This window comes from Schistocerca piceifrons, chromosome 5 (assembly GCF_021461385.2).
Source record: "Schistocerca piceifrons isolate TAMUIC-IGC-003096 chromosome 5, iqSchPice1.1, whole genome shotgun sequence".
Lineage (NCBI taxonomy): Eukaryota > Metazoa > Arthropoda > Insecta > Orthoptera > Acrididae > Schistocerca > Schistocerca piceifrons.
In genome coordinates this window covers 164,265,894-164,290,408 of record NC_060142.1, presented here as the reverse complement: position 1 = coordinate 164,290,408, position 24,515 = coordinate 164,265,894, and the positions used below count along the sequence as shown (strand labels likewise).

General features: G+C 38.7%; 1 protein-coding gene across 2 annotated transcripts in view; it reads right to left on the bottom strand.

Moving 5' to 3' along the window:
* LOC124798388 (general transcription factor 3C polypeptide 5) overlaps nt 1–24,515 on the bottom strand; it is a 79,973-nt gene that overhangs the window by 36,349 nt on the left and 19,109 nt on the right. For both annotated transcript variants that reach the window (XM_047261763.1, XM_047261762.1), the window contains one exon: nt 5,540–5,740. In XM_047261763.1, coding sequence (XP_047117719.1) covers nt 5,540–5,740 — 201 coding nt within the window. The remainder of the gene's footprint in view (nt 1–5,539; nt 5,741–24,515) is intronic.

The following is a 24,515-nucleotide window of genomic DNA, read 5'->3' as shown; positions in this document are numbered from 1 at the left end:
TACTCTGAATTTTTCTTTTGTTTCCTTCACTGCTTGCTCAATATACACATTGAATAACATCGGGGAGAGGCGACAACCCTGTCTCACTCCCTTCCCAACCACTGCTTCCCTTTCATGCCCCTCGACTCTTATAACTGCCATTTGGTTTCTATACAAATAGTAAATAGCCTTTCGCTCCCTATATTTTACCCCTGCCACCTTTAGAATTTGAAAGAGAGTATTCCAGTCAACATTGTCAAAAGCTTTCTCTAAGTCTACAAATGCTAGAAACATAGGTTTGCCTTTCCTTAATCTAGCTTCTAAGATAAGCCATAGGGTCAGTATTGCCTCACGTGTTCCAATATTTCTACAGAATCCAAACTTATCTTCCCCAAGGTCGGCTTCTACTAGTTTTTCCATTCGTCTGAAAAGCATTCGTGTTAGTATTTTGTAGCCGTGACTTATTAAACTGATAGTTCGGTAATTTTCACATCTGTCAACACCTGCTTTCTTTGGGATTGGAATTTTATATTCTTCTTGAAGTCTGAGGGTATTTCGCCTGTCTCATACATCTTGCTCACCAGATGGTCGAGTTTTGTCAGGACTGGCTCTCCCAAGGCCGTCAGTAGTTCTAATGGAATGTTGTCTACTCCCGGGGCCTTGTTGCGACTCTGGTCTTTCAGTGCTCTGTCAAATTCTTCACGCAGTATCATATCTCCCATTTCATCTTCATCTATATCCTCTTCCATTTCCATAATATTGTCCTCAAGTACATCGCCCTTGTATAGACCCTCTATATACTCCTTCCACCTTTCTGCTTTCCCTTCTTTGCTCAGAACTGGGTTTCCATCTGAGCTCTTGATATTCATACAAGTGGTTCTCTTTTCTCCAAAGGTCTCTTTAATTTTCCTGTAGGCAGTATCTATCTTACCCCGAGTGAGATAAGCCTCTACATCCTTACATTTATCCTCTAGCCATCCCTGCTTAGCTATTTTGCACTTCCTGTCGAACTCATTTTTGAGACGTTTGTATTCCTTTTTGCCTGCTTCATTTATTGCATTTTTATATTTTCTACTTTCATCAATTAAATTCAGTATCTCTTCTGTTACCCAAGGATTTCTACTAGCCCTTGTCTTTTTACCTACTTGATCCTCTGCTGCCTTCACTACTTCGTCCCTCAAAGCTACCCACTCTTCTTCTACTGTATTTCTTTCCCCCATTCCTGCTATTTGTTCCCTTACGCTCTCCTGAAACTCTGTACAACCTCTGGTTTAGTCAGTTTATCCAGGTCCCATCTCCTTAAATTCCCACTTTTTTGCAGTTTCTTCAGTTTTAATCTACAGGTCATAACCAATAGATTGTGGTCAGAGTCCACATCTGCCCCTGGAAATGCATTATAATTAAAACCTGGTTCCTAAATCTCTGTCTTACCATTATATAATCTATCTGAAATCTGTCAGTATCTCCACGCTTCTTCCTTGTATACAACCTTGTTTTATGATTCTTGAACCAAGTGTTAGCTAGGATTAAGTTGTGCTCTGTGCAAAATTCTACCAGGCGGCTTCCTCTTTCATTTCTTACCCCCAATCCATATTCACCTACTACATTTCACCTGAGAAACCTATGGATTTAACTGCTGTGGATTTTTATGGGAGTTTACCAAAAAGTAAAAGTGGTTATTGTTATATTTTTGCTACGGTTGATGTTTTCTCCAAATTTATAAAATTATATCCTGTCAGAAAAGCTACAAGTAAGGAGGTTATTGGCAAAATTGAAAAAGGTTACGTCAAAAATATAGGAAAACCTGAATTAATCCTGTCAGACAATGGATCACAGTTTCTACCTAAGTGTTGGAAGTCATTATTTCAGTTTATAATGCTTTATCCAATTCAGCAGAGAGATATAAGCATGAAATTAATCATTTACGTTGTAGCCACAAACACCCTACATGGTATGAATACATCAGTAATTTTGAAGATGTACCAAATAGTTTGCTACACAGTTCTACAGGATTTTCACATTTTGAAGTTATGTATCACAATAAACTAGCAAATGTTATCTCTAAATTAATAGATTGTACACCATGTGCTGTCATGTCTGCTCGAGAAGGGGAGGGAGTTGTGAGAGAACCATGAAAAAGTGGGGAGAGATACAAAAGAAAAGACAAAATAATAAGATCAAAATTAGTAAGTTCAACATTGGAGACTATATTCTTGTTGAATCACATGAGAAATCTAAAATGTTAACATTTCAGTTAAAAAACTTTTCTGGTATCTATATTGGTCCATTTGAGGTCACTGAGAACCCACATCCCAATGCCTAACGATTGATTTGTCCTAAATCAAAAAAGCTTCTTGAGCTAAAAATGTTGCCTCATTGAAACCATACACACAAAAAGGTAGAGATAACTAATGAAAAAGACTCTTACTGGAACGTCGTAGAAACAAAATGTTTTCTATCATAAACAAAGAACTTTGTAGCTACATTTTTTCATACCTTTTGTGCAAACAATTGAAATGTGGTAACTTACTATTTTTGCTTGTGTTGTGTTACTCTTCTGCATACTGTAAATAAGTCTTGATTTGTATTTTTTATTACGTTCTTTCATGAGAAGTAATTAGTTTACTTTTTCACAGTGTTATTTGTCAATGTTTAGAGTGAGCTTTAAGTGAAAGACTCAATTAATTCCTGAACATTTATTCAGTTCTTAATATAACTTTCTTTGTGGTATATAACAAATTAGTACTTGTGTCATTTCTATGTTTTTTTAGTCATGTTATTAGGGTAAAAAAGACTCTGGAAGCTGAAAAATGACCATTAGAGCATCTCCTTTTGGTGTATAGAATTATTTGTTATCCAATGAAACTCAGACATTTTTTGTGTACTAGTTTTGGGAATGTGTGTGGAAGGCATCAAATCATTTCTTACAAAACAACTGAAATTTCTTGTTCTATATATAATTTACGTGTGTTTACTATTATAGATTTTTTTGTTTGATATTATTTTGTATATGTCTTGAATTTTACATGTTGTCCCATTGAATCCGTGTACTTTATGTAGATGTGTAAGAAGAATTTTAAATTTAATAGTGACAAATAGTTAACGAACAGCACTTTAAAGCAGATTTCAGTGTTGTTGACATTTTTGGCGTAATTTATAGGGAATATTTTTACATAAATAAGAAAATAATTCAGTTTTCAAGAAAACATGGTAAGAATGAGCTAGTTATCTCATCCTGCAACATAAGTCAAGAGAGCTGAAAAGTAATTTTTCATATGTTAGTGTATAATCAATTATGTGACATGAAAATTAATAAATGTGAAAGGTTTGTAACAATCAAAGAGTAAAGGACTAAATGAGTGATAAAACTGATAATTTTGCACATGGAATAGGTAGGGGGTCTGCTGACTTTGATAGGCACACCACATGGTGAGTGGTGCCTTCCCTAGTTGGTGTATCCATTCTTAATTTCTGGTGCACTCTATTCTAACTATCGGGGTTCTGTTCCCCCTGTGCTCTTAAATTTTTCTTTTAAGGGTCTTGCAAAACAGAGCAAGAAATAATGTTTGTTATAGCGTATTTTTATATGCTGAGAGTTCAGAAGTAAGACAGTATAATAAGTAAGACAGTATAAAAAGTAAGACAGTATAAAAAGTTGTTGCAAAGACACTTCATTGTTGTTATGAGAAATAGGATAGTTCCTAACTAAATACATTAATTCTCTCCTCTGATCTAAAGCACTTTGCTACATTTTCTTCATAAAAACTTCAAATAATATGTTTTCTTTTGATCACAGGACACTACTGATCAATGATATTTCACCTTTTAAAGACAGATTTATAAATATTGGTATACAGACATTCTCTTGAAATTCAAGTTCTACTGTCATGCTAAATACAATATAATTACTGTTATATGTACCATATTTTGCCCATCCCATATATGTTACATAATATGTTACATAATATTTGGTAATAATTTGAGAGCGATCAACAGGTAAAAAGTTAGACTTTGCATTTCTTATTGAAAAATTTGCAAGAAATGAAATCAGTAAAACAGAACTTTGTTTTTGACCTCATCTGAATGAAGTGGTGATGCTAAGGGAGTCAAAATGTTGTATATCATATAATGAAGCACCACTGAATATTAATTTGTATACCCCAAAAGGTGTTGGGATAACCAGTTTTATTATTTCGTATCAAAATTTCTCTCATATTCGTGCTTTTCTCTCTCTCTCTCTCTCTCTCTCTCTCTCTCTCTCTCTCTCTCTCTGATAAATGATAGACAATTAATTGTATTTTATTTATGAAAAGTATGTCCTAAAGAATATTTTGCATAAATAGAGTGATATATGATAGTAATTTCTTTGCTACATGTTGTAGAGGAAAATCTTTGTTCTTTTGTACAGCTGGTTGTATTGTTGAGTCTGAAGTGTGAGGATGGAGAACAAGTTGTGTGTGTTTTATTGATTTGTACGGTGAAGTGAAATGACTGGAAATATATGTATAGTTCTGCAGAAAGTCAACCAGATTTCACACTGTTATTGCAGTAGTAACATGATCATTCTCTAAATAATTATAGAAAGATGAACCACAGAAAGGAAGAGAACAACGAGCCATCAACATACAACAAAGAACACAAAAAAAGGGTGAGATTTTTATTACCAACAGAACTGGTTATTAAAATTTGACTGTCCCTATCAGTCACTGCAGAGTGTCATTATTTCAATGTGCCAAGTACTGTGAAAATGTGACTAGCCATCCAAATTCCTAACTTACTCCAAACATCATTAAGTTCAACACAGGGCAACAAGAGGATGGGGATGGTCAGAACCTTCATATAACAGTCTCCTTTTTGAATCCTGGAGAACAGGTACTCTGGTGGTGGCATTGAAAATGGATCTACAATCAACTTGTCATTCATAGCCTTAAAATCACCACACAGCTTGAGAGAGCCATTCAGTTTTTAGACAATGACGAGGGATGAAGCTCAGTGACATTCAAGAAAGGTATATTCACAAATGGAGCAGTGACACACACAAAGCATCTTCTTAAAGCAACTGACACAGAACCATTCCAGAGTTGTAATCCACAAAACTTCTACAAGTTCTCGTATCATCAGACATTTAATAAATTGGGGAGTAAGTATATATAATCTAGGAAAAATAATGATATTGAAAATCTTAAATTTCAAACTTTTACAGCTGAACATCTTTGACCCAATATTCTCCAATATATTACCAAATATCTCAGCACGCAATGTCTTATACCAGCTGGCATACTGGCCGATCAACACCTCGGTGCTCTCTAAATACATAATACAAGTGTCCACAAGCTTAGTTCAAACTAATTTCCAAGAATTGAGTTTAAGAGTTTAAAACTTCAGATCTTCTTCACCTTTGTAATGAATGTGTAATTTATGCCTGATTCCAATCCCACACTGTAAATATACACACACTGCCACTTACTGAGTAGCTGACTGTGGTGTTCATCTTCCAGATATTTTCTCAGAAGCCGAAAGGAAAAAAAAGATAAGGGCTGTATTGCAAGTATAAATGTACCTCTTGCATTTTTCTGTAATGTTCTCCTGTTAAGAATTTGAGTTGTAAGCATTTCACAGCAACTTCACGAGGTCTCTTTGGTACCTTAGTGATGTCATATGTAACAAAAATGGCATGACCTGACCTCCTGCGTCTTGTTCTTCCTATTATATTATGAGGTACATTTGCATCATCGCTAGTCTCCTTCCGGTACAGGTATGACTGGAAAAAAAAGAGAATCACATTTCAACATCAAAAATTCATAAGAGTACATTTTGCTACCCATTAGATAAAAAATAATGACCACTGTAACCAAATCAACTTCATATACAGTAATCCAAATATAGGCATACCATACGATTTTCCACTAATTGATCATTGTAAAATTTACAAAATATTCCATTTCATCATCATCATCATTTAAGACTGATTATACCTTTCAGCATAGCCCCCCTTATAAAATTCCTCCATGATCCCCTATACAGTGCTAACATTGCCAAGTCATATCTTAGGAGTCCCTGGTTTGTCAGTTAGAGGTGGGACTCCGTCACCTCCAAAGGTCCGAGGCTTTTTGCTCTGATTGTTGCCAGCATCATATTTAAAGTACCAGGGAAGCAGGTTGCTAGCCTTACTTGCCCCGAGTCCCATTGCATAGCAAATAGTTTTTCCGTCTCAGGGTCAGTCATTTAAAAATCAAGCAACAGAGAACTTATTCAACAGAGGGAGTGGAACATTAAATATGTGAACACACACTTAAAAAAACGATTTCCAAACAAAACACCAAAGGAATTATTCCTCCTATATTTGATGAGTATTTAAATGACAGATTACTTACAGAATGTTCCTGTGAATCTTTAAACTTGCACTAGTTCCACTAATATAAACAGATGGTCCCACAAATCTTAGGCTGAACAATACCTGTGATTTATCAGTGATCAGAACAGTGCCTAGTACATCATTGTTAAGTGTCATAACTACAACCATTTTCCTTCAATCTTTTCATTTGTAATTTTTCAGCTGCAGGTTGTAGCATTTGGACTGTTCCTCAGTTACTCTCCTCAAAACAAACATAAGCATGCAACTTGACTTTTCCTCAGCCATCAGATTTTATTATTATGAGTGTAAATGAAATGGGACTACTTTCCCATCCCTATGTGAAATTCCTTCCTCATGTCAACATCCTCAAAAGAGGTCATTTTGGCTTGAATTTTCAACTTTCTGGACTTTATACTGTTATGTCTATACCCAGTTACAGTAACAAACTGCCCTTTAATAAATTAGTACAGGTGAATTTATTACCTCGGGTTAAATTTCACATTAATAGACTACCTGATTTATATTAGCAGCTAAAGTGGATAATCTGCTTAATATTTATTCAACTTTGAAATTTCTTGATGTGAACTGTCCAATCATGTTGCACCCCATATTCTTGAAAACTTACCTCTCCCCTATTTCTGAAAAGCTACAATGTTCATTCATTATTATCATCTAAAATGATAGCTCTACTTGAGAGCAAACCAAAGTACTGTTAGTAATATTTCATTCAAAGTAATTTGTTTATAATTAACTAAAATATAATTTAAATTGTTGTGCAGTAAATTCACTGAAATTATATGTGAAATTAAGTAAACATTTCCAAATAGAATATTAGAACATGTAGGGCAGGCAACCTGTGGCCTGTTGTTTGAGACATGTAACCAAAATTATCTCATGACTTGTAATTGTTATTTTGTAAATCTCAAATTCGATAACATATTCACTTGTTTTGTTTTATATAAAATGAAGCGACACATGAGCCATAGGGTCTGCCTGCCTGGATTTTTGTCTTTTGGAAGTGGTTTGTGTGAGAGTCTTTCAGAGGCTGTCAGACGGCCAATGCATATTACACCTATGTACTTGGTTATCAGTCACAATACATGACAATAAAAATATTAGACTTCGTGTTTTATTTCAAATTTGCTACTACAGTAATGCAAGGATTTATGACTTTCTGAAGCAACAACCCCCAAGGATATCAAAGTTGAGTATCTCATCATATTGAACAGCTAAATTACTATGTGAACTTTCATTAACTGTGACTGAATTTTTCTAGTTTCACTTGTCTTCATACTTGTGAATGGTGAAGGCTCAAATTATTAAGTTGCTCTGATGGTATGACTGAGAATTCACTATTACCACTTTCCAACTACAGACAGAACTTGAGATACCGTATATTTTTCTTGCTCAGTGTCAGTAGTAATTAAAGTGCTTCGCTACTCTCACTATTATGGGTGGCATTTTAATAAGGAGTAGATTTTGGTATTCTGGAAAGCAGCAAAAATGTTCATTTGAAGCAAAGAAGTTCTGATGGCATAGTCTATCTTGAACATTTTCAGAGATAGAACCTGTATGATACACATTAGTATAATTGTTTGCAGTTCATACCTTGTTCACTTACTCAGTTTTTCTCCAAACACCTGACACTGCTATGAAATCACACAAATTAATATGCAATTAATAGTTTATTGGAACTGTATGAGCATGACTGATTGTGAGTAAATAGGTGTGAACAGCACTGGGCTTACAGCTACATGTTACAGGAGCTGCTGCCAGATAGAAAGTGGCGATTCACCAGCTTCTGCACAAATGTTAGGAATGCGGCAGGTCCCTGAGGTCGACCTAATATCCTCATAAAGAACACTATTGTGGCCCTCCAGATAAAATGGCCTAACAAATGCATACATCAGGCAAGCATTATCAACCAAGACTTGATGAAACTGAAGCGAATGACTATAAAGTTTATTTCAGTCACTGATCCAAAAATTATTATTGGTTATACCATTTTTGACTATCCAGTCATTATCAAAAGTCTGTAAATATTGTCTGGGTACTGATAATGACTAGACAGTCAAAACTGGTATAATTGCTAAATAATTTTGTGAGCATTGACTGAAGCAAACTTAAAAGTGAAAAGTAATGTTTTCACTGATGCTCTCAGCCAATAAATATTTCCAATACCAGCATATAGCAGATGATTTCTGTCTGCACATCATGTCGTGACTGATGCGCTTTAAAATGTTTAATGTAGTGAGATCTGTGCTTTCAGATCCCTCAGATGTGACAACTAGATAAATTCATTTAGAAAATAAATATATAAATAAAATGGGGTTCAGAAACATTAAAATTTAAAATGGTGTCCCTTATTCAATTTCAGGAGGGTTCAAAATTTGATATAAATCATTAAAATGAACAGAAATACTTTTTCAGTAAAAAAAATGTTTGACTATTGTTGTTTTGACAAATATTTTTTAAAAGCTAGGATAACACACTAACATTCATAAAAGATATTATGAAGGCACCCCATAAACCATGAAAGATTATATATTCTATAAAAGATATTGGGTAAAGTTATTTTACAGTGCAATAGGGGCCTTAATGCTGCAAGTTATAAATAAAACAACAAACTGAGATATCACCCACAAATAAGGAGCCCTCCACAGGCTCTCTTACTGTGATTGTTAAGCTACACTAGTGTCCAAAAGTTAAGCATAGTCATGAAAAGAGGACATATTGCCTTATCAGAATGTCGGAAGAATTAATGAACAAGCCACAGCTTCATTACTAGACATTTGGCATACAATAGTGCCCTAAAGATAATGCAGAAAACTTCTTATAGGTAAGCTACACATTTGCAGGAAAATAACACAACTGGAAAATCTCTTCCACAACAAAAGAAGCTGTTAACAGGGAATATGGTTACCCGTAACAGCCACAACTCTGGACGTGTCCTTGGTGGAGGCTGAAGGGATACATTTCACTTCCCTAATGCATCCCAGGCATGTTCAATAGGATTCAGATCTGGAACCCTTGCTGGCCAACCCATGCAACGAGCATTTTCATCTTCAAGAAAATCTTCCACCAGAGCAGTTCTATCCAGACAGGTGTTATCATAAGATGAAGTTTGGACCAAGTTCGGCTCTGAAAAGGTGAACATGTAGTAACTGTGCATCATCTGTTTACCTCTGAGGGTTTACAGTATTCCTCCGACCACTTACGAAGATGTGCAGGTTCGTACAGCCATTCAACATCGTGCCCCCCCCCCCCCCCCTCCCACCATTTCGCCATCACCACCAAACTGGTCCCTTTCCACAGTGTTCCTGGAGTTTTATTGGCAATCAGGTTATCTCCAGAGTAATTTACAATGAGAATCTTTTGCAAACTAAGGTGGGATTCATAGGAGCACATTCCTCCATTCATTCGTGGACACAATTTGATGTTGCTGACTCCACAAAACACATGAGCAGCCTGCACTGGAGTGAGCAGGATACACATAGCCAGACTTCTGGCAAACAGCCTTGCAGTAGTGAGCCACCGATACACAGTTTGCCAGGAAACAGCAACTCCTGAGGCAACTGCAAGCTCTGCAGCTAGTCTTGCTGGTCTACTCCAATATCGTCAGGCCGTTATGGCCAGATATCGGTCCTGCTGTGGAGTGGTTATTCTTGTGCGACTTGTACTGGCCTATAACTAACATCTCCTGTGTCTTGAAATCATCGACAAAGTCTCAAAATGACAATTTGTGGCACATCCAAAGATAATGAGACTTTTATCTCTCTCTGATCTGCTTTCAGGTAGCCAAGTATCCTATCCTGCAACACAGGGTCCAGAATGGCATCTTTATGCCATTATGTTGCCAGCTTCACCAAGAGGCTATACTCTGCTCACAATAAACGAGCAAACAAGACTGAGACAAGAGTGGTCTGTAGTAATGTTTTTGTTTATCTTCCAGTTACACCACTATTCACATTGGATTTCCTAACAATTTCCGAAAAGAAAAGTCTCATGTCTCTAGTTCCAATTACCATCCATGTTCAGAGTCTGTTAATTCACGTCGTACAACCATAATCACATAAGAAGGCTTACCACTTGAAGTAACTGAGGACAAATGACACCTCCATCAGTGTACCGCCATTTTATACTTTGCATATGCGATACTATCGCCATATCGCCACCAGTATATGTGCTTATCAATATCCCACGACTTCTGTCATTCCAGTGTACTCCTTTCCTACACAGTGTGAACAAGTAGGGCTGTAGGTAAATATTTATGGTGATGTCTGGTGACTGCTCATATTTTCATTTTCCTGTCCGTGTTTTCAAGATTATGCTGAAGTTTTGGTCATTAGTGTATAATAATTATTAAGCAAGGTCATGCTTAAAACACAACACTGAGGGACACTATTCTCTTAGATTAAACAATCTGGATGGGACATCATCAACTTAATATTTAATTAATGAAAAATGCCAACTATATTATTATCTTTTTTTAATGACGACTTGTGTCCCTCTGTCTGGCAGAGCACCTTTAGATCAATGCTTGATAAAGGAAAAAAGAGGTGTAATAATACAAAAAAATAGGTAAGGTCTGGCAAAAAAATATAGAGGCTGCAATGGGGAAAATGCATAGTCAGTCATGTGACTTGTGCACAAGTCAATGGCCAGTGCATTAATTTCATATCATTTTCACTACTAACATCAAACTACACCTTGCAGCATCAGGCACAAATAAGTTCAAAATGTTTTAATATTATTTATAGTCTCATTTAAGGTATTATTTACAGATTACACTGAGATAATTTTTTATTTTGTCACCCCTCAATTCCTCTTTCCACTTTAGCCTTGAAGATGATCGCTAGTCAGATTGGAATTGGTCATCGTTAAAAAAAAAAAAAAGTGATAAAGACAGTGTTTTTCATTCAATACACCAATGGAGAACACAGTTTTCTGATACCCGCTAATTACGAAACTTTGTATTTAACATAACATGGGTGGAAGTAAGGCCATATCAAGATGGGAAGATGTCCCTCAAAATGGTAAATATGGAGCTGTTCAAGGATATTACTTCTCTAAGTTGTATTACAAGCCATCTCCAAACGGGGAAAAAAGGATACTTACTACATACTGATGTGAGAAAAATCATGGAATACCTCCTGATGTTGTGACAGACCTCCTTTTGCCCAGTGCAGTGCAGCAACTTAATGTGGCATGGGCTCAACAAGTCATAAGTCCCCAACAGAAATATTGAGCCACACTGGCTCTATAGCCGACTATAACTGTGAAGGTGTGCAGGTGCAGGACTTTGTGTACATACTGACCTCTTGATTATGTCCTCTAAATGTTTGATTGGATTCATGTCAGGTGATCTGTGTGGCCAAATGATTCGCTTGAACTGTCCAGAGTGTTCTTCAAACCAATTGCAAGCAATTGTGACCAGGTGACAATTTCATCATTGTCTGAGAAAACTGAAGTCCATGAATGGCTGCAAATGGTCTCCAAGTAGCCGCACATACCTATTTCCAGTCAATGATCTGTTCAATTGGACCAGAGGTTCCAGTTCATTCCATGTAATCACAGCCCACACCATCATGAAGCCACCACCAGCTTACACAATGCCTTGTTGACAACTTGCGTACATGGATTCGTGGGGTCTGTGTCACACTCAAACCCTATCATCAGCTCCTACCAACTGAAATCGGGACTCATTTGACCAGACAATGGCTTTCCACCTATCTGGTATCAAACTGATATAGCCACAAGCCCAGGAAACACACTGCAGGTGATGTCATGCTATTAGCAAAGGCACTTGCATTGGCCATCTGCTGTCACAGCATGCTGCCAACTTTTGCCACATTGTCCTAATGGCTACATTCATAATATATCCCACATTGATTCCTCTGGATATTTCATGCAGTGTTGCTTGACTGTTAGCACTGACAGCTCTATGCAAATGCCCCTGCTGTCAGTCGTTAAGTGTGGGCTGTCATCCATTGCATTGTCCACGATGATAGGCAATGCCTGAAATTTGGTAACCTCAGCACACTCGACACTGTGGATCTGAGAATATTGAATTTCCTAATGATTTCCTAAAAGAAATGTCCCATGCATGTAGTTCCAATTGCCATTCCATCTTTAAAGTCTGTTAATTCCCGTTGTGTGCTCATAGTCAAGTTGGAAGCCTATTCACATGAATAAACCAAGTAAAAATGACTGCTCCACCAATGCTCTGCCCTTTTGTTCCTTGTGTACTACCACCAACAGTATATGTGCATATCGCTACCCGTTGACTTTGGTAACTTCAGTGTATGGTAGGGGCCTATTCTTAGGCATATTGTGTGGTCTCTCTCCATCAACGTGACTGTAATGACATTCACAGTAACTTTTCAGATCCCTTCTATTGGCCCAAACTACTACTTCTGTATCTCCATAGGCACACACTCCCATTGACCAAGGGTCATTTTCCTGTTCTGTGAAGTAATAGTATGCAATGGGTGGTGCACTGCATCACAAAGATTCCTTCACGAAGTCTGGCCGCTCCCTAGGGTGCACAATCCCATCGATTTCCATGTTCCCTGGTATCCTACAGATGAGAAAATTTTTGTCTTGTTTACATCTCTCTCACTCCTGCATCCTTAAAATCAGAGTCAGTACTGCACTGAACAGTGTTAATTCATTTAGAAGGTGGCACTGCCAGCGAACAGCTAAACAGCCGACTGACTGCCTGTCCTTACTTGGACCTATTGCCATAAATGGATTTAAAATGGTGGTGCTGGCCTGTAATTGATAAAATATGCTGTAATAATATAACCTGAAGTACAAAATTTCTTGACTCTGCCAAGCTTCAAGGCCTTTTAAACCTCCCTAAAACCAAGGAGGACATTCATCCCAATTCTTGGTTAAAATACGCACGACCACTGTATCACGAAATGTAAGGTGCTCCCTTGTTCAAGTCCCTTATAATCTAATCGCTGTTGTACAGCTGACTAACAAATGTTCGACTAGTGTATGATCAATGACATTATAGTTTGGGGCTGTAGCAATTTCTTCACAATACAAGTATATCACATCACCAGGGAGTTCCACTGGGTGCACAGTGGTAGTTCACAAGCTTCTGTGCTTATGCAAGGCAACGTGATTGTTCTAAAGCCTTTAGATGTCAACCTAGAGCTCTTTGGATAGATGCCATCACACATTTTTCGATACGAAGATTATTCTAATGCATAGATTGTGCTGCAATAACACAAAAGGAATCAAACAAAGACTTTATAAAACAGTATAATTCTGTCTTCATGCCAAGCGTACCCAAAAAGGTGCTCCCAAATATTTCGTGCTTTTGTAATGTAGCACCGCCAATAAATTTTGGGCGCTGCCAGGGAAAATAGCAGTACTGCCATAGTGGACACAAGATGGCAGCAGGCACAAAGGAAGTCATAACGTCACTGCAACATCCGACAGTTGCTACATCAAGGCAAGGAGCACACTTGTGTTATTGGCGAATCAGTTAAAACTATGATCCAGCCTCTGCAATAGTAACCTCTTACCACACCCATGGACCACTGACGTGTTTTAAGTATGTGACGGAAAGCTGCACCTCGGCAAGTGAGTTACAATTGAGTACAAATGCCCTACCATATAGCAAGAACAGGATCAGTCTGGTGTTACCCACCAAGACGTGAGGGCTATCCCAGGCGCCGAGTCAACACAGAACAGTACGCAACCACTAAAAGTACCAGCCACCACCAGACCATCTATGATTACTAAGACCACCCTCCTGGAATTAGCGCTAACCTCTGGTGGGCCTCTGTATTGGAATTTATGCTGGTTTACCTATGTGGGTTCATGTTTTATTTTTTCTATCTATTTTTATCCATTCATTCACTTAATCAGTTTATGGCAAAGATTAAAATGCAGTATGCCCACAGCAATCAAACCTGTGAAGCTAGCATGAAATGACAAAAAAAAACACTAATTTTCTTATGTTTGTAAAAACTTCAGTCGGATGTTTCATTGATCTTGTATCGTCTGAATTTTCTGTCTACGATAGAGAGCGTGGGTTTCAGTTTAGTTCACTAATAATGTGAAATATATTAATTCTTGCAGTATGAAGTCAACTTCACTTAACAGTTCCTTATTTCACCTGACCTATCCTAACTATCTGTGTTACCAGTGTCTGTTAAACTTCTGAGAAGCAAGAAGTTTAAGCAGAGCAAGCCGGATGCCATAATATTGTCTTCAAAGAAGAAGAGAAGGTAAATAATGTCAAGGTTCTAAGAACATAATCCAATATTATATGTTAAAGTCTGTCTGGAGTGTGCGTTGTTGTCCATAAATTAGCTGAAACACTCATTTCTGAGTGAACTCACTATTGTTTCACCTCCATTGTGGCACCAGCAAATTTCCATCGTAATCATTATTCATAAAATTATTACTTAATCAGTAGAACTGGCGGCTATTTCCTAGACGGTGGCAGATAGACTAGACAGATACCATAATGAATGACATAAAACATGTTGTGTAACATTTATTCTACTAATTTTTTTTTATTTACTTTATTTCATGACTGGGATACTGCCGAGAGAAACCTAAGGTCAAACACCATACGGTACACATAAATTACAACTGGTTAACCGGAAGAATTCTACCAACAACATTTAAGAAGATTGCCTATAAGACAGGAAAGAACGCCAACTTATATCTCACATGATCACACCTGGCAAAGCCTTAACCAAAAGTAGTATCAGTACCTTATCCTGTCCTGTCTTAAGTTTGAAGCATTTTCTTTTAAGGCAACAGAGATTTGGGTTAACATTATTTTGATTTTTTCAGAATGTGGATACAAAAATTGTAAATGGCAAACATAATCTGCAATACTGGCATCATGTAGTGATAAAGAAAATTCTTCCAATCAGTTTTAAGATTAAAAATCAATTTTATTTCATGTTTATAACTTTAAAAAAGATTTACAAAATGGAACCAGTTGAAAGGCTTGTGCCAATTAATGACAATAGTGTAGATATAAAATGTCATCACAAAGAGTGTGACAACAAATGATAGTGACACCAAAAATGTCAATCATATCGACAGCAGCCAGGAATATTACACAAATTCAATTTATGCAGATGACAAGAATGTCTTACCTCATGATGCTACCATACTTACGGTAGACGAGGCCAGCTTTCAAATCTCACTAAGAAGCATTTTCTCGCATGAAGCCAGTGAAAGATGTGCTAGTGTGGAATCAGTAAATTTCAGTTTCTCCACGTCATGAGAACTTGTTTCAAATGTGACGGAACAAAAAGCAGTATGTATACAAGACATTAAAGCATCATCAATGCAGGGCATATACAAAGGCCTCATGTCCTAATGAAGAATTTATTTCATAGTTTTTCTACACAACAAACCAAGAAAATTGATGAAAAATTTCGTGATTTGGAAAATGAACAAAAGCAAAGATTTGATGGTTTTTGAGAATGACCTATCACAGAAGTTCGATAATCTAAATCAAAATCTATATACTGCCCTTTCTAATAATTTAACATGCGAATTTGCAGATATAGGGAACAAATTAAAGATGGAATTATTCACTGATGTATGTCAGGAGATAACCAACCAGATCAAAAAGTGTCATCTATAGATGAGGCACAAGAGGAAATGAAAGGTAAGCTAAAGGTCATGAATGATGTGCAGACTCAGATGCAAGAGACTCAGTCAGAAATTTTGAAAAAATTTAGAAACTATGACAGGTACTGTTAATGAGTTGCAATCTTTATGTAAAGATTTGTTGGAAGAAGTACAGGAGCTGTGGGTAAAACTGAGTAATTTAGATCTAGGCACTAAGTTCGTAAAGAAAGCCCAAAAAAAATTGAAAAGGAGGTAAAGAATTTAAAGGATAGAGAAAAATTAGGAATGCTAGATAAGGGTACAATCCTTGCACAGAAGGTCGTACAAGAGCATAAGAACAACGCAAAGCAGTTGAAGAGGTAGTAAAGAACAGGAAAAACAGATTGATTATTAGGACTGAGCTAGGCTTAAAGACAAGGGAAGAGTAGCTGGAGAGCAGTCTAATTAATGTTGCGGATGTCACAAGAGAGATGGCAGCAACAAGGAATCAGGTCAAGTCAGGCAGGATATACAGTGGTGATACTTATCAACCATTTGCTACCAGCCCTCAGACGAAGAAGGAAAAAATCACAAAATGTAACACGAACTGCCAATATCAATATCAGTTGTGCAAACATAACCAGAGTGTAATCATTTGCGTCTGAACAGTCCCACACTGGCAACAGACAATACTGCATGTTTGTCTACTGTATTAGCAGATGAGGGTCTGCTTCATCATAGGCAATTTTCGATTTTTTAAACAGAAGGTAAGAGAACAAACACCATACCCCACAACCTGACAGAAGCACAGAAGATCCAGTTCATCGTGGAGTACACACGGGCAATGCTTTACCGTGGCCAACAGATATGGGTGAGAGGCACCTATGAGCAATTTGTACAGGCTTTCTTGGACAAATATTGGCCCACAGCAGTCCAAGAGAGGCTACGTTGAGAGGTTTTCAACCCATCATCATTCAGTAGTAAGCATGGGGGACTGAGGGAGTATTTTGAAAAATACTTAAACAAAATCAGATACTGGACAAACCCAGCTTCCCATTTGGAGGTATTGAAAATACTGAAAAGTTACCAGCCCACCCACATCAGGGAAAAGCTGATCACAACACCTGAAAATGATATAGAGTATTTCTTTTCCATACTTGACTCAACCTAAGGTGTGAAGAAGGGCCATTGCAAATACAGAACATTAATATGCAGTGTGTGCCTCCACAAAATAGTTAACAGTAGAATGGCAATAGTAACAATAACCAACACAATTGGCACCTGTGTGTCCTGTGCAACAGCAATAATACAAGAAATATTTATGGTAACGGGGGAAACCAAAAGCATAAGTAAGGTTTCAAAGGAAATCACGAACTGAATTACAATAGGCCAGCTTATACCGAACAGAGGGGCGGCGGCCAACAAGTTCACAATGCACCCGCAGCCAGTGGGGATAACCAATACAGTAATTGGCAGGAACTGACCGCAACAGGCCATCCAACAGTCCTCCACTCAACAATTGCAGTCAATGCAACAACAATTATATATCCAGTGGGGGTCCAGGTCAAGGAGAATTTAATTCCAGGGCAATACAGGACATGAACCGACAAGGTCAATGCCACAACTTGCAGGTAGTTGAATGATGAGGCTAAGCCTCCAGCCAATCACAAAAACTCAAACAGGTCACGATAACCACAATAAAAGGGTGGGGGCATGCAATTTATTCATAATTACTTTCTCAGATATGCCCAAGGGGTAGATATGAAAGAAGAACAGTGTCTGGAAGATGTAAACAATTTAGACAAGGATAATGAGGAGTCAGTGCAAGCTGTAATTAATGCCCAGATATGTGATCTAGATGTACCTGAGGTACTTGACAGCAGTGGATCAACAAATGTAATATCACAAGGTCTGTTTAATGAGCTACTAAGACGGCATCATATACCAACTTTTTCGGTGCAGAATAGTTGTATTCTGACTACAGTGGGAACCAGCCAAAAGAAGTTAAACTTTAGGCATTAATATCAATTACTATCAGCAATTGTTCCCTAAAGTGTATTTGTATGGTAGTGGAAAAACTTGTAGTAAACTGTCTTACTGGAATGGATACCTTCAGACAGCTCAAACTACAGATTGACATAGGGGAAGGAAAATGTTTCTTTGTAATCAATGAGGAGAGTTTATCAGTCAATTTAACCAAAACCAGCACAACCGAAAATACACTGAAATGAGTACTGGTATCAGAGTACAATTGTCATATTCAAACTTACTGTTCCTTGATACACAAAAGGATGAGCAGCTGTGTGAAGAAGACATGAACCCAGAGACTGTCCGAACTAAGGTAAGTGAATCTGCTTGTTTGTCACAGGACCAGAAGGAGGGACCTACAGGAAGAAATACTTCGGCATGTGCAAGTATTTAGAAGGTGCACCAGGGTAATAAAGGGTTACAAGTATAAAATGGACTTTTACCCATACAAGACATTCCGCTTTCCTTCATATCCAATTCCTTGGGCAAAACGAGAAGCTATGAGGAAAGAAATTGAAAGGATGATAAATTGAAAGATCATTAAACCCTCATATTACCTGTATTGTAGCCCTGTTTTAGTTGTTGCCAAGCCCTACAGTAGTGTCAGGAAATAGCATTACATGAAGATAGCAGGAAGGACATAATGTTTGTGTGTTGGGGTAGGAGCTATGAATTTTTAACTTGAGAGTGGGTATTTTCATTTCCACATAGGACAAAATTTCAGGACCAGAGCTCTTCTCTCGAGTCACTCTCTATGTTGATGACCTGTTAATAGCTACTCCCACATGCGAAGAACATATGATGCTTTTGGCACAGGTATTACACCAATTTGCAGAACATGGGGTCACAGCTAATTTAATGAAGTCTGAGTTTGGTAAAGAAAAGGTCAAATTCCTGTGTCAACTTGTTTCGCCACTCGGTATACTACCTGATCCAGGAAAACTTGACACAATCAAACATTTTCCAATGCCACAGAATAAAAAACAACTCAAGGCATATATCGGTTTGATTTCATTTTTTAGGAAATTCTTTCCAGATCAGTTATTGAACAGTGACACATTGCTGAATATTTTGAGGAAAAACAATCCATGGATATGGACTGATCAATGTCAAGCAGACTTCGACAAAATAAAGGAAGCCTCACTACATGCAAACATACACCACCCTGAAATGTCACAGGATTTTTGCTTGGGTACACATGCGTCTTCACAAGGATTAGCATCATGCTTATTTCAGATCGCTGAAGATGATGGGGGACCAACACCTAAGATAATTAGTTTTGCTAGTAGAACACTTTCTGAATCCACATGGTCATATTCCATCATAGAGCTTGAGGCTCACAGAGTTATATGGGTATTTAAGAAATCTGAGTAGTACTTGTGGGGCAAGCACATCAAAGTCTCTGTGACCATCAAGCACTTTCTTTTCCGTTGACACGCAAACTATTACACCGCAGGTTAGCCGGGAGGTGCATGTACTTGCAGTTCAGTTTTGGAATCGTATACATCAAGGATAAACAAAACATAATCAAAGGCTCCTTGTCAGGGTTACCTCAAGGGCTTGATGAATTCTTGGAATTCACAAAACAGAATTCTGAAATTAGGGTTCTGCGTATGCAGGACAAGACACAACAGATATATTATGTAAAGACGTGTAAGAGTTTGGAGCAACTGCAAGAGGGAACCTACAATGGAGAAAGGTAAGTTCAAAACTGTCTGAAAATTACAACGAAAATTTGAAGAAGTTCTATACTGTACATGAGGGAGTCCAGTTTCATCACTGAATCAAGAACAGTGCCATGTGTGTTTACCAGAAAGTTACAAAGATGATTTCATTTTGTAAACTCACAATCTATCGAGCCACTATGGGGTTTCCAAATGCACCAACAAGATAAACATGAGGGTTGGAACTTAAATAGTGGCAACTATTTACTCACAACCAATACGAAAGAGTTACATGTTAACACCTGTTATTGTCCTTCAAAGTGGTCACCAGCGTTGTGTAGAACCCATTGTCAGCGATGTGGACGGCGTAGTTTACCGTTAGCAGAGCCTGTTCTGTTGATAGTGCAAATGGAGCGGTCTACTGCCTGTTGAATGTCTGGAACAGTTCTGAAGCGAATGCCAAAAAGTGGTTCCTTCATCTTCGGAATCAAATCAAAGTCACAAGGACTTAAGTCTGGGGAGTATGGTGGATGGTACAGTATGCACCCATGCATGACGGGTGGGTTGGGCAGAAAGTGTCGCTGCTTCTTTCGCAAAGCTGGTCGCAGGTGATGCTCCAAAAACGAACAGTAATACTGTCCACTGGCAGATTGCCGTGGAGGAACTTAATGTGCTAGGATAACACCAGCACAGTCGTACATGAGAATCACCATAACTTCAGACCGCTCCATTCGCACCATCAACAGAACAGGCTCTGCTAACGGTATACTACGCCTTCCACATTGCTGGCAACGGGTTCTACACAACGCTGGTGACTACTTTGAAGGACAGTAACAGGTGCAAACATGTAACTCTTTTGTGTCGGTTGTGAATAAATAGTTGCCACTATTTGAGTTCCAACCCTCGTATATACTGCTACTTTTCCAACTTGTGGAGAACAGTTCTCGGAGTAATATGAAACTGCATTACTTGCCAAAAGACAAAGCACTCATACAAGTCAAAGTTGACCGAACTACATCCTGCAGTGCCCACAAAACCTTTAGAATTTGAAGCAAAAGGAAGAATAAAATTTGTACGCTAAAATAATTGGACAAAGGTCAAACCTCACTTGAAGTACTGTACATGAACAAATGAAATATTTCAATATAACATGTACGTGACAATTGTTCGCTTAATTTTAAGAGAAGATTATCATTTTATTTATTTATATGTTTTTAAATGGAAGCACAGTAAGTTCTAGTAATTTAAGATCCTGTTTAATGTCACAATGCTATATCTGAAGCCTGAAAATCAAACATGACCACATTGCTGCCAATTCATTACACAATACGTACATTTCCCTAATACAATGTGATAATTCACTTCAGATGTAAACATGTAAAGTTGTATTACAAGAGGGAGAGGATGCGCATCCATAGTAGCAGCTAACACATATGACAACAACTACAGTGCATGCGCAGAAACAGTTCAGTGCAACACACCACCTTGCACACCAGATGCAATGCAAACTTGGCATCTAACCGCCAAATAAGCTATATTCTGGAGGTTTTAATGTTTGTTAATTACTACTGAAACGAAGCTGTCTTCACTACAAGGATAAAACTAACACAGCAAGGAGGTTTAATATAAAAGAAGATTTACAGAGGAAGAAAGAATGACTGATTACAGAAACCTATCTACAAACTACACTATTATTTACGGTGTTACAAATTTACACGGTAGCTATACCAACAATGAACAAAACACTATACGGAAAGTATCTATCTACAGTGAAAGAAAGAATAATTGTAGGGGTACGGTCACATTCTGAACAAACTACTAAAGATAATGAGGTTGTGCTTGTCTACAATAACATTTATTAATTGCAGGTGTAATTGTAGTATAAATATGGAAAGACTTCAAAAAGGTAAGCCGAAACAATGGACCTGTTCTGAATAGTTGCGCTCTTATAAAAGGAGAATTGGTTTTGAGAATTAAAAAGAAGTTGATGAATTTACATATCCATGTACTTAAAGTAAGAATGATGCATGTGTGAGGAGAAAAATGATACATTAGTTATCAATGGAGCAACTACATTCTTAGTCTATAAGTTATTATTAAGTTTCTGTTCAGGTAATGATTCAAGGACATGCCTTGGTAAAGGCAGCAAGGAGAATTCATTGTAGTATTGGACTTATGCAGGTTTACCTATATGGGCATATGTTTTATTTTTTTCAGTCTATTTTTAATCATTCATTCACCTAAGTAGTTCACGGCAAATATTAAAATGCAGTATTCTCATAGCAACAAGCATGTGGAGCTAGTGAGAAAAAATGAAGAACATTAATTTTCTTATGTTTCTAAAAACCTCTATCAGATGTTTCAACGATCTTGTGCTGTCCAACTTCTCCCGTCCATGATAGAAAGGGGTTGGTTGGTTTAAAGGAGGGGGGGGACCAAACTGCGAGGTCATCAGTCCCTTGTTCCCGGTAAAATAATTACACATGGGAAAGAAGAAAAGAAAGGAGATGTACAGCACAATAACAGAAGAATGGAAGAAACAGAAGAACGACAGAAGGACAACCAACACTACTATGGACAAAACAGGAAAAGAAAACCACAGAGAGAAGCAAGAAACAGGTAGAAAGGATAAAAACAAGAGAGCAGATGACTGTGGCTGGCCAACCACGAGAATAAAAAGGAAAGCCAGCCACTCTGCGACACATTAAAACATCTAGCCTAAAAGCATTAGAGTGGAGAACACAAAGGGACAAAGGACATGTGCAAAAACTTATATAGAATGATAAAACCCACCGTCAGGTATAAAACGTAAAACTAAATTAGCCGATGAGGCGTTGTCAGCAAGTCCAGTAGCTAAAGAGTCTATCGCAGGGCAGCCGAAGAAGGACAGCTCATCAAGATATGGGCCACTGTCAGCCGGGCACCGCACCAACACTGAGGTGGGTCATCATGGAGCAGGAGGTAGCCATGTGTCACCCAAGTGTGGCCAATGCAGAGCCAACAGACAACCACAAAGTCCCTGTAAGTAGCCCACGTGGAGGTCTTCCACACATTTGTAGTCTCCGTAATAGCACGCAGTTTGTTGTGCATACTGAGGTTATGCCATTCTGTCTCTCAAAGACACAAAACTTTGTGGCGTAGTACCGAATGCAGATCAGTTGCAAAGAAGCCGATCTCCATAAGCGGTTTTCATGTAGCCTGTTTCACCAGGCTGTTGGCAAGTTCATTGCCTGGGATTCCAACGTGACTGGGTCAAGTAAATGCAACGCTGAGGGAGCCACCAAACCATAAACCAGACTCCCATAGTCACAGTGGGATTGAACAAGGGCTCTGAAGAGCTGCAACAGCGTAGAGCAATCTGCATCCCAATTGGTGTTGCTCAGGCAGCGGAGGGCATTGAGGTGCTGCCAGCACTTCCACTTAAGCTAACAAAGGTGAGAAAGCCAAGTCAATTGGGCATCAAAAACCAGTCCTAAAAACCGGTATGCATCCACTGCAGTGTGTGGATTGTCATTAAGGTGAAGTTATGGTTCCAGATGGACAGTACGACGCTGACAGAAATGCATAACATACAACTTTGCGGCCAAAAAATGGAAACTGTGTGCTAGAGCCCATGACTGCGCCTTGTGGACGACACCGCTCAGCAACACCAGTAATGGTGGAGCAGTACGAAAAGCAGAAATCATCTGCATACAGAGAAGGTGAGATGGACGGCCCTACAGCTGCTGCTTAACCATTACGGCCACTAAAAATAGAGATACATTCAATACAGAGCCCTGCAGGACCCCATTCTCCTGGATATGGGGGGAAGTATGGGAGGTACCAACTCAGACACGGAAAGTACAAAGTGACAGGAAATTTTGGATAAAAATCGGGAGCGGGCCTCAGAGACCCCACTCGTATAATGTGGCAAGGATATGATGTCGCCAGGTCGTGTCATACACTTTTTGTAAATAAAAAGAGACAGCAATCAGGTGTTGGCATCTGGAAGAGGCTGTTCGGATGCAGGCTCGAGGGACACAAGATTATCAGTGGTAGAGCGACCCTGGCGGAAGCGGCCCTGACACGGAGCCAGTAGGCCACGTGACTCCAGGGCCCGACCCAACCCAACCGCCGACACACCATACATTCCAGCAGCACATTGGTGAGGCTGATGGGCCGATAGCTATCCATATCAAGCGGGTTTTTACCAGGTTTAAGGACTTGAATGATGGTGCTCTCCTGCCATTGGGATGGAAAGATGCCATCACACCAGATCCGGTTGGAGATGACAAGGAGAGGTCACTTTTAGTCTGATGAGAGATGTTTAATCATCTGACTGTGGATCCGATCTGGCCCAGGAGCAGTGTTGGGGCAATGTGCAAGGGCACTGAGGAGCTCCCACTCTGTAAATTGGGCGTTATACGATTCACTGTGGTGTGTAGTGTACGAGAGGACTTTTCCTTCTAGCCGCCTTTTGAGTGTGTGAAAGGCTGGGTGGTAATTCTCCGCTGCAGAGACTCGAGCATAGTACTCAGCAACCGCAATTGTGTCAGTAGATAATACACCATTTATGTTAACACTGAGAACACCTGTTGGGGGCCGGTACCCAAAAAAACATTTGATCATGGCCGAGACTTGGGAAGGTCACATATGGCACCCAACAGTAGAGATGTATCTCTCCCAACGTTCCTGTTTCCGCCGTTTGATAAGCTGGCAAACGTGGGCACTGAGCCATTTAAAGGCTACGGGGAGCTCAAGGAAAGGGTGCCACTTATGCCACTGTAGAGCTAGCCAACGCTCCTTAATTGCTTCAGCAACTTCCGGAGACCGCCAAGTGACTGCCTTTTGTCGGGGGCACCATGAAGAGCGAGGGATCGCGTTTTCTGCCACAGAAAGGATTGCTGTAG